This window comes from Lycium ferocissimum, chromosome 6, assembly GCF_029784015.1.
Source record: "Lycium ferocissimum isolate CSIRO_LF1 chromosome 6, AGI_CSIRO_Lferr_CH_V1, whole genome shotgun sequence".
Lineage (NCBI taxonomy): Eukaryota > Viridiplantae > Streptophyta > Magnoliopsida > Solanales > Solanaceae > Lycium > Lycium ferocissimum.
This window is the reverse complement of record NC_081347.1, coordinates 18,621,483-18,639,699: the sequence shown is the minus strand read 5'-3', so window position 1 is coordinate 18,639,699 and position 18,217 is coordinate 18,621,483. Positions and strand designations below refer to the sequence as shown.

Here is an 18,217-nt window from a genome sequence, read left to right as displayed (position 1 = left end):
ATGTTGCAGGGGCATTTTTTTTTTTTTTTCAAAACAGAATTGGGATTGGGAGTCTATGTGGAGCATATGTAGATCCGACGTGACTAATTTTTTTGTGTTATAGAATTCAAGTCAGACTTCCATCCATATAAGGGCAAATTTATCAAGTATCCTAATGGAGAGGGTAAATTTGATCCCAAACTTTGACGGAGGATAAATTTAAACTATAAACCATACTTGGAGAACAAATTTTATCATTTTCCCTAAATAAATTGGGACACAGGGAGTAGTAATTATAAAGAGCGCAAAGTAATTATAAAGAGCGCAAGTGTTTAACTCATTATAGAGGTGCTTAATGTAATTTACCAAAAATAGATAATTGAGGCGAGTCGCATGGAATTTTCGGTTCCTTTTTCATCATTAGCTTTTGTGATAAACCCTAAACCCTAGGGTCGCCTCAGCTGAACTGAATTGCTCTACTGTCTGAAGAGAAAGCAAATAGGAATAATCCCTAAGAAACTTAATTCTGCATTCAGTTGGCTATCTTTACCATTCGATTTTGCATAATAAATGGCATACTGTAGACAAAGGGATTTTATGTTCTGTGAAATGTGTGGAACTATGCTTACTTTTGATTCCCCCAAATATGCTCACTGTCTCCATTGCAAATTCAAGAAACGCGTCAAAGGTTTGCCCTTTTATCTCTTTCTTAAACTAAGAGAATGTTTCCTTTAACTTTCTTGCACCTTTTTTTTTTTTTTTTTTTTTTTTTTTAGTTAGTCCATATTAAAGGCATGGTACTCTCAAACTGTTGTGCTGAATTGAACTAGTAGACGTTGTTTTAGCGTAAATCCTTTTTGTCCTTCACTCTGAGGAAAAGCACAATTGTATATCAAACCAGCTTGGTACTTCATTAATAAAATTTAACCTGCCTTTATCCTAAAAAAATAAAAAGGTATATCGAACCTGAGAAATTGTTAATAGCATCTATTAAATGACAGTGGCAGCCCAGTCTGTTCAAGGCAAAGAAGCAATGCTAATCCATTTCTTGTATCAAGGGTGTTAAATAACATATATACACCCAGACACAGTGGCATACACAGGATTTTCTGTAAGCGGTGTCGACATTTAAAGAAGTGATCGACAAATTACTATAACCAGTGGTGGATGTAGTCTTAGTGTTACGAGTTCAATCAATCGAACCCAATATTTTTTTCACTACCAGCAATGAAGGAGGAGTAATTCTCTTTTTGGGGGAAAGGAGGAGTAATGTTTTTTGAAACTTTTAATTAACTTTGGTATCATTAGTTATCACAAAACAGCGAATGATGTACTGGTTTAATCCCTTTGAAGCCCTTAGGAGGACCGGGATCGAATCCGTTTAAGCCCTCAGGGTTATAGGCTATATCTTTTTCACAAAAACTCGTAAAAAATTATGCAAAATACGCACACAACGAGTTTCGAACAGCGAACCTCAGGTTATCAGGCTGCACAGCGACTACTGTCAAGGAGCGTCATGTAAATGTATATATCTGTTTTGTAAATTGCTTATATGTGTATTCAATAAAAGTTTCCGACGAAGCAGTGTCGCCTGACACCGCTTGGATAACGTGCATCCGCCCTGCCCAGACACACATATTTTTAATCGTGTAGTTTACTCCTGTGAAAACTGAAAATTTTCCTTGAAGGAAATTCTGTTAAACTCCCTTACCATGTAAATCCACCAAATGGATGGTTGTGTGCAGGTTAGCTTGTGCCACACTTTGACTAATTCCATCAAATAACTTTTATAGTCCACAAGAAATAGGTGCCAAGTAAACCTATCCAACACAGATGGAGTAGATGGGCTCATACAGAATGTTGTAGCGTCAATCAAAACCTAGGAGCTCCATTTTGTTACTCTAATACCTGAGCCACTCAGGAATCTCTTTTGTACTCGTCAAAAGCATGTTATTTTGTCTATGGTGTGAGGATTTCTTTAGAGAGGCCAATACAATGAACTTGATATCTTTAGGGTAAAATGGTTTTGTCCAAGGTTCTTTTTTATTTTCTATTTCAGCTCGTACAGCTGAAGGGGAGCCTTGGCGTAACTGGTAAAGCTGCTACCATTTGACCAGGAGGCCACGAGTTCGAGCCGTGGAAACAGCCTCTTGCAGAAATGCAGGGTAAGGTTGCGTACAATAGACCCTTGTGGTCCGGCCCTTCCCCAGACTCCGCGCATAGCGGGAGCTTAGTGCACCAGGCTGCCCTTTAGCTCGTACAGCTGTCTGCAAATTGTTACCCGTTAATATAGTGAATCTAATTGTAAAACTTACGGTTAGTTTGCCTGGATAGGTTCTGATCAGCTATTTTGTTTCTTCCAAGGGCAGAACGGCTCGGAAGTTGAGATTAGTCACCTTCTATAGCTATTTAACTGAATTAACTGGTAGATGAGTCAATGACAGGAAGCTACTTTCTAGATAATGTAACTTTCTTTTTTCGTTTCTTTTTCCAATAAGAACTAGAATTGGCTGCCATTTTTGTTCAGGAAACCATGTTTTAGCTGTATTAGAAAAGTCAGACAAGACGGTGTTCGACATGTGTGCTTTATGTTAATAATCAATTTATAGTTGACATTTTCGTCATTTCAATTAGTTGCCCTATTCCCCTCTTATTCCACGTGGTTTTGCTTGCAGCCACCACATAGTTATATGTGGCTTTCATGCCAACTATCGATCCATATCTCTGTTAATCCCTTCTGTTCACACATAATTTTCAAGCGTCTCTCCTCTTGGTTTGTTCCTCTGAGATTGTTCCTGCGATTCTTAAATAAATCTCTGTTAATCTATTCTGTTCACTCCAATTTTCGAGCATCTCGGTTTGTTCTTCTCAGACTGTTCTTATGATTTTCATGTTAGCTACTTCAATTTCCAGCAACTTACTCTTCTTTCCTTTCAATGTGTGTATGATGCTTTTTCCCTGTTCTTGCTCATTCTTTTCTCTGTAAGTTAAGCATCACACACATTGAAAGGAAAGAAGAGTAAGATTTTGCTGGAAATTGAAGTAAACTAGCATGAAAATCGCAAGAACAAACTTAAAATTGGACGCGAACAGAAAGATTAACAGAGATATACCTAAAAATCGCAGGAACAAGATGAGAAGAACAAACCAAGAGGAGAGACGCATGAAAGTTGTATGTGGAATTAACAGAGATATGGATTGATAGTTGGCATTAAAGCCACGTATCTATGTGGTGGCTGCAGCCCACGTGGAATAAGAGGAGAATAGGGCAACTAATTGAAATGACGACAATGTCATCTATAAATTGATTATTGACATATAGCACACTTGTTGAATAACATCTTATTTGACTCTTCTAATTTTAAGTTGACATATGCCCTATAGATAGAGACTACATGTGAACTTCTAGAAAGATACAATGTGTTGAATAATGTTTTCATAATGATAATAAATCATCTGGATATTTCTTCGAAATGAAGAATTTGTGAGATTGACTCATTGTATGTTTTTCATCTAAAAAAACTGACTCACCTTATGTTTTCTGTTTCTTTTCACCGAAATTAAATATCTACTATTGATGATGTTTGTTTCTCTTGTTTGGTTTTTCCAGAGATTGCTGAAAACGAGATACAGTATACCATTTCTGCTGAGGTATGCATTAAATGCATGTATTGACTTTCAGCTCATGAAGCCCATTTTGTATCCTAGTAATATATAATAATGGTTCTGGACACTTCCTACATAAAAATGATGCTGCTCCACTTTGAGGAATGGATCATTTCACATGTGTTATGCATTAGCAGTTTGTAGTAGTGAATGATAAGCTACGTAACATTACTTCTCTTCTAGTTTCTTGGCATTTTGACTCGTTGAACAGCATGGAATTCCCTGGAAATTGATGGAAAGACCTTAAATTGTAAAAGGGTTGTTAAAGAAAGGAGGTTTTGAAGTTCACCTGCTGAATAATTGCTAGCAGATCAGGAGAGTGTATTTCCTAGCATCCTAGCATATTTTCCCAATGGATTTGAGGTGTCATATGTGGGAGCAGAATTGATGTTGAGGATTGATATAGCTAACTCCAGCTAGTTTGGGATTTGTGCCATGGTTGGTGTTTTTATGTGTGGATTCACGGAAATTCTGAACTTCTAAGCAGTCAGAGTTGCGGATTGTTTTAGTTCACCCATTGCTTATTTTAAGAATTCACCCTGTTATAACAAAAACGGCACTGAAGGTATTTGTGGCCTATTTCAGTGGGGAGTGCGGGGAAGGAGTGACCGGGTGAGTATAGGGAGAATGATAATCTACACAAGTGGTTACTTGACCAAAAAACGAATTAGTAGAACTCCAACATGCTTGTGTGCTTGCATTCGTAGCTGTTATGCAGATGTTTTACATATGGCATCCCCTCTGGATCTCTCTTCTCACTCAAATAATCTCATTTTCTACAGTTGTGTTATCCTTAAAGGTTTAGTATATTAGAAAATTATGCTTTAGTCAATGAAATTGTGTGCATACTCCAAGTAGCCTCCGAAAATGCAAGTTAACTTTCTTTATCATTGCGTGGAAGAAGAATAAACTTTATATCTGATATAGAAGAATGGAAAATGGTGAAAATGGAGGATAGGAGGATAGGAGGATAAAGAATGCAAAATACATAGAACAAAACTATATTGGGCTTTAGAGTATTTTTTATATACAACTGCCTTGGAAGTATTCTGAATAACAGGAAGATTGTCTATGTTCTTTGTCATTTTTGTGGTGACATGTTTTTTCTGAGCATATAATAATTGTTTTTGTAGGCTATTAGAAGGGAATTGGGCATATCTTCATTTGATGATCTTGAAGAAGAGAAGGAACTAAAGCAAATGGTTAGTGCAGTTTGTAGTATCCAATAACGTGCCCTTGTGTTTACACGTTCTTTTGTTAAAGTGGCTGTTCTTATGGTTTACAGGATTATAATGCAAAATGTAAAGGTTGTCAGCATTTAGGCATGTCATATGTAGCCAGACAGGTAAATCTTCCTTTGCGTTTGTTCATATCGCAGTTCATGTTGTCCTATTCTAACACTTGTTGCTTCTCTGAACAGATTAGATCTGCTGATGAAGGGCAAACTATCTTCTATACATGCCTTGTTTGTGGAAATAAGCAAACTGAGAACTCATGAAAACACAGTTCTGCATGTTTCCATGGTGAACGAGAGCTGATTTTAGTGTCTGCTGGTCCTTCGAATTTTGTTAGAGAGCTCTTACAGTGTTATTGCTTGTATCTGTATGCATGGAAACAAATGTAAAACTCCTACATTATCTAGGAGTTCTGGAAATAGGATTTTATTGTTGTGGCCAATATAATCCTTTTAGGTTAATTTGCAGCAAGAATATGAGGAAGTAATTACGAACCAAAGCTAAATGACATGCATAGAATTCTTCTATGAGATTGCTCTCGGCAAAGCTTCAAAAATCGCCCTCACTCTACTTGTCTTGCATCCATGGTACACCTAAAACCTGATTGTTTGCTGCATCTTGTTGCTCGTTATTTGGGCCTTTGTGCGCCGATTGGTGTTGAATTATTGCTTTGCTCCGTGCATAGGCATACCACTAAAGAAAATAAAATCAAATTATCTGTGGTGGTAATGGAGTCTTCTCTATTGTTGGCATCCATCTAAGTACTGCCAAATTTTCAGTGCCATTATGGCATCCAAATAACTCCCCTTCAGATGGTGTCTCTAGAGAAGATGAATCCACGCAATGCTTTTATGTATTGGTTCTGGTATTGTTTCAAGAGTTCATGAACTATAACAATGTGGTCATTAACTTTTAGTAAGGTTAGAATGAATTCAGATTATATACTTACCAAAGAAACTATAATTAATGAATTCATATTAGAATTATAAAGTGCTTGTCAAAAACTGTTCCAGTGTCTTTTACCCCATAACAAGTTTGAATGAAGATATAGAGCAAAAGGTGACAGATTCTTTCTCTAGAGGTAATATAAGTCGTGAATCACAGGCCTAATGGTGAGAAGTGCTTGCATTTGCCAACTTTCTGGGATCATTTTTTAGCTGCTAATGGAGTTACTAGTGTATAATTGGCTGTTTTAATTTATTGAAGTATATGCAAACTAGGATTCGTGTTCAAATACTTGAAAATCTGGCATAATTATTCCATGTATATTTTGTGCTGTATACTGTTGAAACTAAATGTTAACCCCTTCTCTGTTTTTCAGCACTCCCTCTTTGTACCCTCTGTCCATAGAGCATTAGAGCTCGCAGGCAACTTCACTGGCCGTAAAGCTTAAAGAAGCATCATATACTATAGTTCACCCCACTATGCAACGTGTAGTCAAAAACAGTCTGGGCCTTTCCATTTTGGCCTCCTATCGTTTTAAATAAAAGTTGTGTCTGGGTCAGTTTTCACTAGGTATCTTGTATTGGGCTAAATTCGTATAATATAGCTAGACCAGTACTGCGATGACACGTGTCAAAGGATATGGCTCAAGTACGAGTCAGCATTCAGCACTTCCGGAAGAGGCTTGATGGTCCCGGAGACACAATACGGTTCGGAGGTCCGTTGGAATAGCACCGGTTGGAATGCTAACGGTCAACTGTTACAAAGCAGGCTCTGCGCCTTCCATGGGATATTAATAAGCTTTATTGTCCTCTTTATTGTCTATCATTATTATGGTATTAATTAATTCGCATTATTAGTAGGAGCACAATTCATGGAATGTGCACCCCATATCCTATGTATAAATAGGGCTTATCACGTCATTGTAAAGGACACGAAATCCAAGAGAAATACACAGCATACCTTCCACACTTGCTTCATTTTAAGCTCTTGCTACTTTAGTTTAGGTCCATCAGGTTGGCAGCTTGGCCGTAATCATTAGCTTAAGGCCTTACCGAGGCTCAGGCTATTCTTAAATTTTTGCTTTATTTACGTTTTGTTTATATCGATTTAACCGCATATTTCATTGCTTTATTGGTCACTCTGATCAACGTGTCCTTGACCACGAACACAAATTCAACAAAACCATTTTTCGGGTAAACAATTTGGCGGCCACCGTGGGGCCAGGACAGTTGTGGTAGTCACAGTGACCATTGCCTGTTTTACTAACTCTTCGTGAATTCCATTTCTTGCCTTAATATCAATCGCATGTATATCAGGAGTAAACGACAACACTAATGTTAGAAATAACTCGGGCAACAATCAGCTCGGTTCGGACTGTCTGCCCCCCTGATATCCTACAATAGACCGGCAGCCCAGGACACCAACGGGGTAACAACAACAGAAGGGAGGCAGTAACATCATGTCACCGAAGAAGAAACTCCCACCAATGAACCTCCTGCGGAGTCGATGCGGATCCTAAGGGATCAAAGTCACGCCATGAGGGTGGAAATGGAATAGATGAGGTAGGTCATCACTCCTCTTGTGTCCAATCCTCAGGCCAGAGTTGCAGCTCCTAGCGTGACACCCTAGACTCCAACCAATGAGAACACTGCTGTCGGCAGCGGACAAACGGTAGGAAGGAACGGAGAGGCCTCAAGCAGCAAGTCCGTCCCGGAGGATCCTTTCCAGGCACAGGTCATATGGTTCATGAGAGATATCATTGAAAAGTGGATCAAACTGCCAAAGAAGCCGAGAAAAATGCCAATGTGTTTCAGAGGCGCCTAAATCAAATCCCTGGGGCTCCCTCGGTCATGGAGGGCCAGACGTAAAGAGATACATCCAGTTGGCATATAAGCCCGAGGCTGCGCCAGAGTTTATCCCAGAGAGGTTCAAGATGGTCGACATTCCCAAATACGCCGGGGCGACAGATCTGCAAGAGCATATCCTGGCGTACACTACAACGGTCAAAGTGGATGGCTTGAAGGAAAAGGAAATTGAGTCGGTTCTGATCAAGAAGTTTGGTTAGACCCTCGCACTGGGGGGCTCTAAAGTGGTACTCCTAGTTGCCCGAGCATTCGATCACTTCTTTCCCCCGTGGCTGAGCCATTCATCACGGCCCACGCAGGAGCAAGAAAGTAAAAACTAAGAAGGCAGATATCTTCCTCATCGCACAGGAAAAGTCAGAACGTCTTCCGGACTTTGTCACCTGGTTCCAGAAGGAATGCATGCTCCTGCCTGCGGTACCGGATGAGTGGGCTGCCGAGGCTTTCACTAAGGGGTTAGATCCCTCAAGTTCGAATGCTTCCCGGAAGCTCAAAGAAAATCTCCTGGAGTTTCAGGCTACTACTTGGGAGGATATCCATAACAGGTATGAGTTAAAGATCCGTGTGGAAGACGACCGGTTGGGGCTCCCACGAGAAACCTCCCAGGAAAATCAGACAAAGGTTTCGGTCCAGATCGGGTTTCTTCGAAGAATCGTTTTCAACCTTATCCGCTCCCAGAAGCAACCGGTGGCTGGCCGGGCTATCGACCTTTGGAAAAGCCAAATACTAGCAAGAAAGAGAACCACAAAAAGAATAATTGCGGGTTGCAACATAAGAACAACCCTCCCGGAACCTCTTCAAAGGGAATAGAGTACCCAAAGTTTGCAGATTACAACTTTACCATCAACGAATCACAAATGGTAGCCGTGCTGAGGACCCATGCAGCATCGCGTCCCCCTAAGCCTCTGCTATCCGATCCTAGTACCAGGGACCAGATGGTGTGGTGCGACTTCCACGGGATCCATGGGCATTAAACAACGGATTCCAGACATTTTCAGGAGGAGGTGGCTAATATGCTCGCCAGAGGGCATCTCTGGGAGTATCTAAGTGAAAGGGCAAGAAAAAGCTACGGGAGAACCGGGCCTGCAGAGGAGAAGACTCTCTCGACGCCCTTCCTTACGTTATCAATATGATTTTTACGGATCCATGATCACCTATACCATTTTTGTTGTATCCAAGAAGATGAAAATCTCGGTAACGCGTGAGAAGAGGATTCGTGAACTCCCAAACGGAGGCATGATTACTTTCACTGACGAGGATGCGGAAGGCATCACTTTACCGCACAACGACCCCTTAGTTATCACCGTACTCATCGATCGCTGCCAAGTAAAGCGCGTGATGGTCGATCATACCAAGTAAAGCGCGGGAAGTTTGACTAATATTATCTGCTAGATGGTGGTGGAAGAGATGGACTGCTGGAAAAAATCATACCGACTGCAAGGACTCTTTCTGGCTTCAATGTGTCCAACGAAACTACTAAGGGAGAGATTGACTTGCTCGTGGAAGCTGGAGGAATTGTGAAAGTGATATAGTTCTACGTGATTGACGACGACATGCGATATAACGCAATCTTCGGGAGACCTTGGCTCCATGACATAAAGGTTGTTCCCTCGACTCTTCACTTGCATCTGAAGTTCCCCACTCTAGAAGGGATCCGGAGCCCACTCCAGATGCAGTTCATTAAATTCCCCTGGGAGATAAGAGCAAGGTGGGTCCGGAGGAAGAGGTCGACGACGAGTACAGAGTTCTGAGATATTTTCAGCCACCTGAAGACTCCGATGCCACCAAATCCACAGTCGAAGAGCTTGAGCAGATCTCTTTGTATCCAGATCTACCGGAAAGAAAGGTAAACCTGGGCACGGGTTTAACCTCGGAGCTCAGGGATTTATTTCTTTATTATTTAAAAGATAACAGTGATTATTTTGCTTGGTCCCATAAAGACATGATAGGGATACCCTTGGACGTGAAAACCTACAAGCTAGGGCTAGACCTCAGTTTCGCGCCTGTGCGCTAGAAAAAGCGACCCATTGCCAAGATCCGTCAACAGGTTTGTCAAGGAGGACGTATCTCGCTTGTTAAGTATAGGGTCCATCCGGGAAGTCAATGTAACACTCCGTAAATTTGGATTAGGTGTGGATGTGTTAAATGAGTATTAATGTGACATTTTAGATATGTGAAGTACTATCGGGATGAGTTTGCATAGAAATAGTTGTTTTGAAATTAAGACGAATAGTGAGGTGCTTAAGATTCGATAGAATCGGCAAAGTTTACGGCAAGTCTGCCTTCCAGCCTGATTTCGTGAAAATTCGTTACAAATTTGAGCAAACTTATGGCATAAAAGTTGTAGATCTTTGAAATACCTTTCCAACAATATGTACTAGAAGTTATGCACGTTACAAAAACTGTCACGACCCAACCAGAGGGCCATGACGGGCACCCATAACTATCCTACAGAGCACCTCTAAACATGCATCTCATAATCATCTCTAGGTGGACCACAAAGATAGCTCATGGGTATCATGATCTGTAAGGGCATGTATCATAAGATAATGACACATCTCTATATAATCATCAATAACTATGCCCGCGAACATAAGCGACAAGGGGGCGCCAGCTAAAATATAATACAACAACATGGGCGATAACGATATGGGACTTCTAGCTACACACGTACGTCTCACGAGCCTCTATATAGAATACGAGGAATCCATGAAGACGGGCAGGACTCTGCCAGCCCAAGTATACATATACACAAGATTAGTACCAATAAACTGCAGCTCCGAAGCAACTAGAGCGCTTTTGAAACTTTGCTAATGAAGTTCCTAAGGGTCTGGTCCGTCTACCTGCGGGCATGAACGGTCCACAAGAAAGGACGTCAGTACAAATAATGTACTGAGTGTGTAAGGCATGAATAACAACATAACAAAAGATACAGAACATAACATGAGATAAGGAGATAACCTATACATCTAAATGCCTTGTAAGGCGGATATCATGCATGCTTAGCTTTCTTTAAAAAAAAAAATTCATACATATATAACATAATAGTGTTGCGGAACGTGCAGCCTGATCCATAACTATACTATATCATCATCATATATGTTTCCGCGGAACGAACGGCCCGATCCATTTATCTTATATATCCCGCGTCTGGGCATCCCGCGTTCGAGACGATATCATAGTATACCAGCTGATCAGGTGGTTATGCGTATATAACGCCTCACCTTTCCCCATATCCCATATATACATATCTAATATATATACATAATATAAGTAACATGCATGAGAGCCCAAATAAAAGCTACTACTTTATCGGAGTGACGTAAGGTCGATAACCTCCGATTTATATTATGGAACAATCATTATCGCTATATCTCACCTTAAAGGAACAAGTAACATAAGGTGAGATCAACAACAATAAATGAAATGTGAAATAAACTCGATAATCTCATAATAGCATCAAAGCCATAAACTTTGGAATTTCTAGAAATGGGATCATCAACATCATCATTATCTTCATAGAAAACATCTATCTTAAACATCACAAGAACTTGAGAATCATGAACTTCTAGCTTTTTAGAAATAAAGACGTTATGGAAAGCATGTATGGATTCATAAGAAAAGAGTCATGCCTTTAGAAAGAAAGGGATTAGCCTTAACATATCTTTTTGGTGGCCTTAACTTTAACTACTTAACGCTTGTCCTCCCAAGCTCGTAAATCTCAAAATTCAAGAACACTTCAATTCCATGGTTACTCCACCTTAAAAATACTCACCAAACATCTTCAAGAAGAGGAGACAAGTGTAGAGAAACCTTTAACCCCGTAAATTTTCACTTTGATCCTTGGTTTAGGCTTGGAAATATGTTGGAATATGTTTGGAGAGGTTTCTAGGGATTTCTAGGACTTGAGGTTATGTTAAAAATGAAATAAAAATGACCAAAATTGTCATATAGACTTGTAGGAATATATGTGCATGTTGTGAAAGTTGGGGGAATGTTCTAGAGGATTTAAGATATGTTTAGGGGGGTTTGGATGAAGAAATAAGGGGTAAACCCCCTTTTATAGTGCTCTAGAGTCAGTTGGCACCGGCCTAGAACTTTTTGCGCACTATAGCGTGGGGTATGGCGCACTGTAGCTGGGCGTGTCATGCACTGTAGCTGAGTGTTTCTGCTCTGCTAACCTGACTTGTAACGTCCATAATTCTCTACTCCGACGTTGTATCGTCGAGCGGTTTAATGCGTTGGAAACTAGACTTCATGAACTTCAATTTAGGCTTTTGATTTACTTTAAAACTCCTCATATACTAAAACATATTCTTTCCCCAAGTTGTCTCATACTTTGTTGTTCAAAGTAACGCTCATCTTTTTCCAAAGTCATACTAACTCAACTCCTTCCACTCAATTCCTTATAGGACCTTCCGGAATTCCTCATATGCATCCTTTACTCATAAAATATACTTAATAATGCTTCGTCTCGTATACTCCAAAGTTGTTATACTAAGCCATAGTTCAATATACTTATGCTCAAATTTGATCAGTGCTTCTCCGCAAGTACGGGGTGTAACAAAAACACTGCACAGAAATCGACCCGGGCCACCAGAGAATGCCATGCGCCATGCGTGGGGGCGCATTCGATGGCCACGCTTCGCGGGCATAGCACGAGAAATTATGCTCTCTAAAGTCTTGACGTGCATGGGGTCCCACAATGGCCCTGCATCGCGGGCCCATCACTCATGGGTTGGGTTTTCGGGTCAAAACTCAGATTTTTGTGTTTTAACTACTATTTAAGCTTGGGGTTATTTTCCTAGCATCCCCAATCACAAAAAATTATCCTAAAGGCAGAGAGAATAAGTCCCAACCCTCAAGAACCCTCCAAGGTAAGTTCCATGATGATTCTAGGTCGAATTCAAGTCTCTAATACCCTTCTAACGTGATTAAACGCTTCTAATCTATAGAACCTTGATTTAGATGTTATCGTTGGACGTGGAAACCCTAGAATTCGAATTAAAAGGAGTTAAGTATCAAAAAGGTAATCATTTTCCTCTTCTAATCATTTGTAGTTATGAATTGATGAATTCTTGTGAGATAAGTTAATGGGTTCGATGAAGAGAATCATATGAACTATGGTAGGGTTTTGGGATTCTGACTTAGGATTGATATAATCATATGGGTGATGAAGAATGGTATTAATTCTATCTAATTGGGATTATAGAATCACCTAGAAGTTATAGAATGGGAATTGGGTGAAGAAATCACCATTAATGGAGGTTGTGGAGCTTTATGCCTACCAAGTGTTTGATAAAATGCCTAGATAACCAAAACTTGAGTATTGTTGCTAATATGGAATCCATTTGACTTGTATTGCTATAGATTAAAGTTGAAAGGGTTGACGAACGTTGTATTACGCTCAAGAGTAGAAAATTAAGGTATGTCAGGCTAACTCTCTATGTTTGGGAATGTTAATGATTCTCCCTACGCAACGTTCTTTTACACTGTTACGAATCGCCTCAGAAATATAGTTAAGCTTAGTTCCTTGAATAGTTGCAGAACTTCTATTCTCAAGTTTCATAATTCGTTCATGACTTTCATTCTGAATGTTATGAGCTCAGTATGTAATCAATATGTACTTGTGTTTGATACCTGTGAGTCTTAGTCTAGAATACTCAACATGTTTATAAACTAGTTAAAGCTTCAGTTCTCATAATCAGTCCTTGAATACATGTCTCAGTTTAGTAATGTTCATTATTTCACTGATCTCAGTTCCTTAATAATAGTAATAAATGAATTTTGAACATATGTGATTGCCCAAGGGAATTGTCTTATGTATACGTGTACTTGGCCGAGGCAATTAACTGACGCACTTACTTGGCCAAGGCCATTGATTCACTTATATTGAGCCGAGGCCCCACATATTATTGATTTAGTTAAACATGTGATTCTCTATTCAGAACAGGAGGTATTCATATCTTTACTTCTTTGTTCATTTCAGTTATCAGTTATCAGTTCAGTTTCAGTTTCAGTATTTACAGTTCTTTCTTTCAGTTGCTTTACATACCAGTGCAATTCAAATGTACTGACATCCCTTTTTGTCGAGGACTGCATCTCGCGATGTAGGTAACGATTTACAGGACGACGCATATGCTCGCTAGGATCTCCAGTATCAGCTGATTGGTGAGCCCTAGTTCTATCAGGGCCTTATAATTTATTTACAGTCTTTATAGTATTTACAGACAGTCAGGTATGCCAGGGACTTTATCCCAGCAACAGTCAGTTTTTAGTACTTCATTAGAGGCTTCATAGACTATATTAGCAGTTAGAGAGAGTCAAAGACTTTTATGTTAGCCTTGTGGGCTACAGTATCTATCCTTAAGACTTTGTTCAGTATTCCACACTTGCAGTTATTTATTCAGTCAGACTTTAGCAGATGAGCATGAGCTAAGTTTATTTTTCGCTTTCAGTATATATGTATACCTCATGTTGATTTAGCCAGTCAGTTGGTTCGCTCGGTCGCATGTAGTTGGGCACCGGGTGTCGTGTTGTGTCTAGGGCTAGGTTCGGGGCGTGACAGTCAAATACTCAGATTGGTTAGCAAACGTAGTCGCGGTACCAAAGAAAGGAAATAAAATTAAAATGTGCATCGATTTTAAAGACTTTAATAAAGCATGTCCGAAAGACTCATTTTCGTTTCCGGGCATTGATCAGATGATCGGTGCCACGGCCGGTCATGAGTTTTCTCTATGCCTACTCTGGGTATAACCAAATCAAGATGCACCTGGAAGATCAAGAGAAAACTTCCTTCATCACAAATTTCTAGACCTATTGCTATAACGTAATGCCTTTCGAATTAAAAAATGCCGAAGCCACTTATGAGAGGCTTGTAAATAAAATATTTGAGCGAAAAATAGGTAAAACAATGGAGGTTTACATTGATGACATGCTAGTTAAGAGTCTTCGAATAGAGGACCATCTTAGTCACTTGCAGGAAACATTTGAAATCCTACGACGGTTCAACATGAAGCTCAATCCAGAAAAGTGAGCATTCGGGGTTGGATCGGGAAAGTTCCTGGGTTTCCTTGTCTCTCAAAGTGGGATAGAAATAAATCCAAATAAGATCAAAGCAATTGAAGACATTCCGGATACCCTGGATAATGTAAAGGCAGTACAACGGTTGGCCTGCCTGATCACAACACTCAGCAAATTCATATCCCGGTCATCAAAAAAGTGCCACAAGTTCTTTCATCGAAAAAGTGCCACAAGTTCTTCTCTTTGCTAAGAAGAAGAACGATTTCGAATGAACACCGGAGTGCCAGTAGGCACTTCGTGATCTTAAAGCATACCTATTTTTTCCCTTGCCCATGCCAAAGCCAAGGACGAGGATCTTTTGCTGATCTATTTGGCCGTTTCAGAGGTTGTGGTAAGCGCTGTTTTAGTATGGGACAAACAAGGTACGCAGTTTCTTGCATATCATATGAGTAGAGTCATATCCTGGGTCGAAACACGATACCCGCTTCTGGAGAGATTGGCCTTTTCTCTAGTGATGGCATCACGAAAGCTTCGGCCATATTTCCAATGCCACCCTATTACTATTGCGACCACTTTCCCATTACGGAATGTGCACCAAAAACCCAAACTTTCGGGACTATTGGCAAAGTGGACAGTTCAATTAAGCGAATTTGATATCGAATACAAGCCACGAACTGCGATCAAGTCTTAAGTCCTTGCAGACTTCGTTGCCGATTTCAGTCTGGGGGTAACCCCTCAAGCTGAAAAGGAGGCTTTCTTACTATCAGGGGCTATACTTAAGGTGTGGATGCTTTATACCGATAGAGAATCTAACGTCAAATGAACTGGTTTGGGGGTAGTCTTACATGCCCCCACCGGAGAAGTTCTGAGGCAGGCAATAAATAGTGTGCCTTTAACTAACAACGAAGCAGAGTATGAAGCTTTGATTGCAGGTCTTGAGCTAGCTCGGGGACTAGGTGCTGAAGTCATGGAGGCAAAATATGATTCCCTGCTGGTGGTAAATCAAGTCCATGGGGTATTTGAAGCAAAGGAAGAGCGCATGCTTCGGTACCTCGAAAAGGTTCAGAAACTATTTTCCAAGTTCGAAGAATGGACGGTGGTACACGTACCTAGAGAAGAGAACATTGAAGCAGATGCACTTGCCACTTGGGCTCTTCAACAGAGTCAGTAGGCCCAAATCTGAATCAGTGGTCCAGTTACTCCATCCGATAGTAGATCAGGCGGGTTATGACGAGGTTAATTCCACTAGCCTGGTCTGAGACTGGCGAAATGAATTTTTGGATTACTTGAATCATGGGAAGGTGCCGAAATATTCAAAGGCATCAAGGGCCCTACGAGCTAAAGCTGCTCGCAACTGCATCGTAGACGGTTTGTTACATCAGAGGTGTTTTTTTCGGCCCGATGGCAAGATGCATGGGGCCCGAAGAAGATTACTATGTAATGAGAGAGGTCCATGAGGGGATTTATGGTAATCATTCTGGTGCGGAGTCACTGACTAAGAAGCTGCTCTGGGCCGGATATTATTGGCCCAGAATAGAGGAAGATGAGATTATTCGTCCGGAAATGCGACAAATACCAACGACATGCGCAAATGTTGCATCGTGCGAAGAACTGCATCCGATTGTGTCCCCTTCGTCATTCATGAGTGGGGGGTGGACATAGTCGGACCACTACAGACCAGACTAGGACAAGTACAACTCATATTATTAATGACCGACTATTTCTCTAAGTGGGTTGAGCCAGCAGCGTACCAGAAAGTCCGGGAGAAGGAAGTGATCGATTTCATTTCGTAGCACATAATTTGCCGCTTTGGGCATCCCGAAATAAATAGCCTATGATAACGGCCCACAGTTCATTGGGTCCAAGGTCACCAAATTCCTCAGGGACTTAAATATCAATCGCATCGCCCCATCTCCTTAACACCCCAGTGCGAATGGCAAGCCGGAATCAACCAACAAAACTATAATTCAGAATTTGAAGAAGAAATTGGAAGACGCCAAAGGAGTCTGTCCGTCAAAGCTGCCTGAGGTACTTAGGGCATACGTTAACTACGGCGAAATCTAGTACCAGAGAAACTCCTTTCTCCCTAGTATACGGGGCAGAGGCGTTAATTCTGGTAGAAGTTAGCACTCCAACTTCAAGGTACATTCGGGCCAAAGCTCGGTCCAATACGGACGCAATGTTGATACAACTGGATTTACTTGAAGAACATAGAGATATTGCATACGTCTAAATGGTCACACAGAAGCAGCGAATAGAGCGTTACTATAATCGTCGTACCAACCTTCGACATTTTAAAATCGAGGACTTGGTATTACGGAAGGTAACACATAAGACCAGAGACGTAAGTGCAGGAAAACTGGGATTGAATTGGGAAGGCCTTTATAAGGTTATCAGTATAGCTGGTAAAGTGTCATACCAACTGGAAGATAAAGACGGACATAAAATTCATATTGGAACGTTGGTTTCCTTAAACGATATTATGCTTGACAGGGAAAGATGTGGCCAGCGGGACTGTACACTTTTTTCCTTCGATCAATATTTGTCCCAATTGTGTTTTTCTGGCAAGATTTTTAATGAGGCAGTGCCGTATGGTTTTCTGGACGTTTTCCCCTTGAGGCATTATCCAGTGCTCGGGACTTCATCCTTTACTCCCAAACACTGGGGGGGGGGGGGGGTCTATATACCATATAGAGCGAGAGGCTAAGACTAAGCTATAAGCCTTAAGTCGAGTCAAAAAGCATACTATTACGGGGGACTGCCCGAACTAGGGAGCTTGAACACATGTAACCGGACTGACCACACTAGATGGAAACCGAATTGCATTTGTAAGTCAGGGAAATCAATAAAACTTTCCTTCTTTTGAAGAAATTCTTGCCATGAAAGGCAAAGATATTAAACGGATACAATTCATGACATACCGTTGTGCCAAAACGAAAGGAAGACATTTTTTTCTAAAGCACCATAATAATAAGGGCCCTCTCTTATATAAATAAAGATAAAACCTCGCTAAAAAGAAGGTTAAGTCTGGCTATCTTAGTAGTCAGTCGAGCAAAATTTCACCGGTATAATAACCGGATGTGTTATGCGAGCAACCTTGAAGGTTCCTTTAAGGAGAGTTAAAGTTTGGAAAACAAAAAAACAAAAAACGATTAGCTTTTAGATAGGTTAAGGTCAAAACAACCCTGATTTAAATCTCAAGACATTAGAATTGCAGATTCATTCAAGACATTAGAATTGCAGATTCATTCTCCTTATCTTTTGAAGCAAAAGGCTAATAGTCTTAACAAAAGAAGTAAAGCACGTAGAAGCAATTTAATTTAAAGAACAAATCATTAAAAGCATTAAAGTAGTTCTTCATTATAAAAACTCTTCGAGCTTATAAGAACCCGGAGTTTTACAAGTACTTCGACAGATGGCAGAAGGGTGTGTTGATCGTAGGCACGATGCTTTGAAAATTATCTAGGAAGGGACCAATCGTAGGCTCAGAGCTTTGACAATACTATG

The 18,217-nt window shown here is 40.5% G+C and overlaps 1 protein-coding gene across 1 annotated transcript; it reads left to right on the top strand.

Annotated features, from left to right (window-relative positions):
- Positions 1-327: 327 nt before the first annotated feature.
- LOC132059462 (uncharacterized) lies at positions 328-5,327 on the top strand. The gene is made up of 5 exons (XM_059452083.1): positions 328-667; positions 3,590-3,630; positions 4,779-4,847; positions 4,931-4,990; positions 5,066-5,327. The coding sequence occupies exons 1-5, from the start codon at positions 550-552 to the stop codon at positions 5,141-5,143; spliced, it is 366 nt and encodes a 121-aa protein (XP_059308066.1). The 5' UTR covers positions 328-549; the 3' UTR covers positions 5,144-5,327.
- Positions 5,328-18,217: the final 12,890 nt, after the last annotated feature.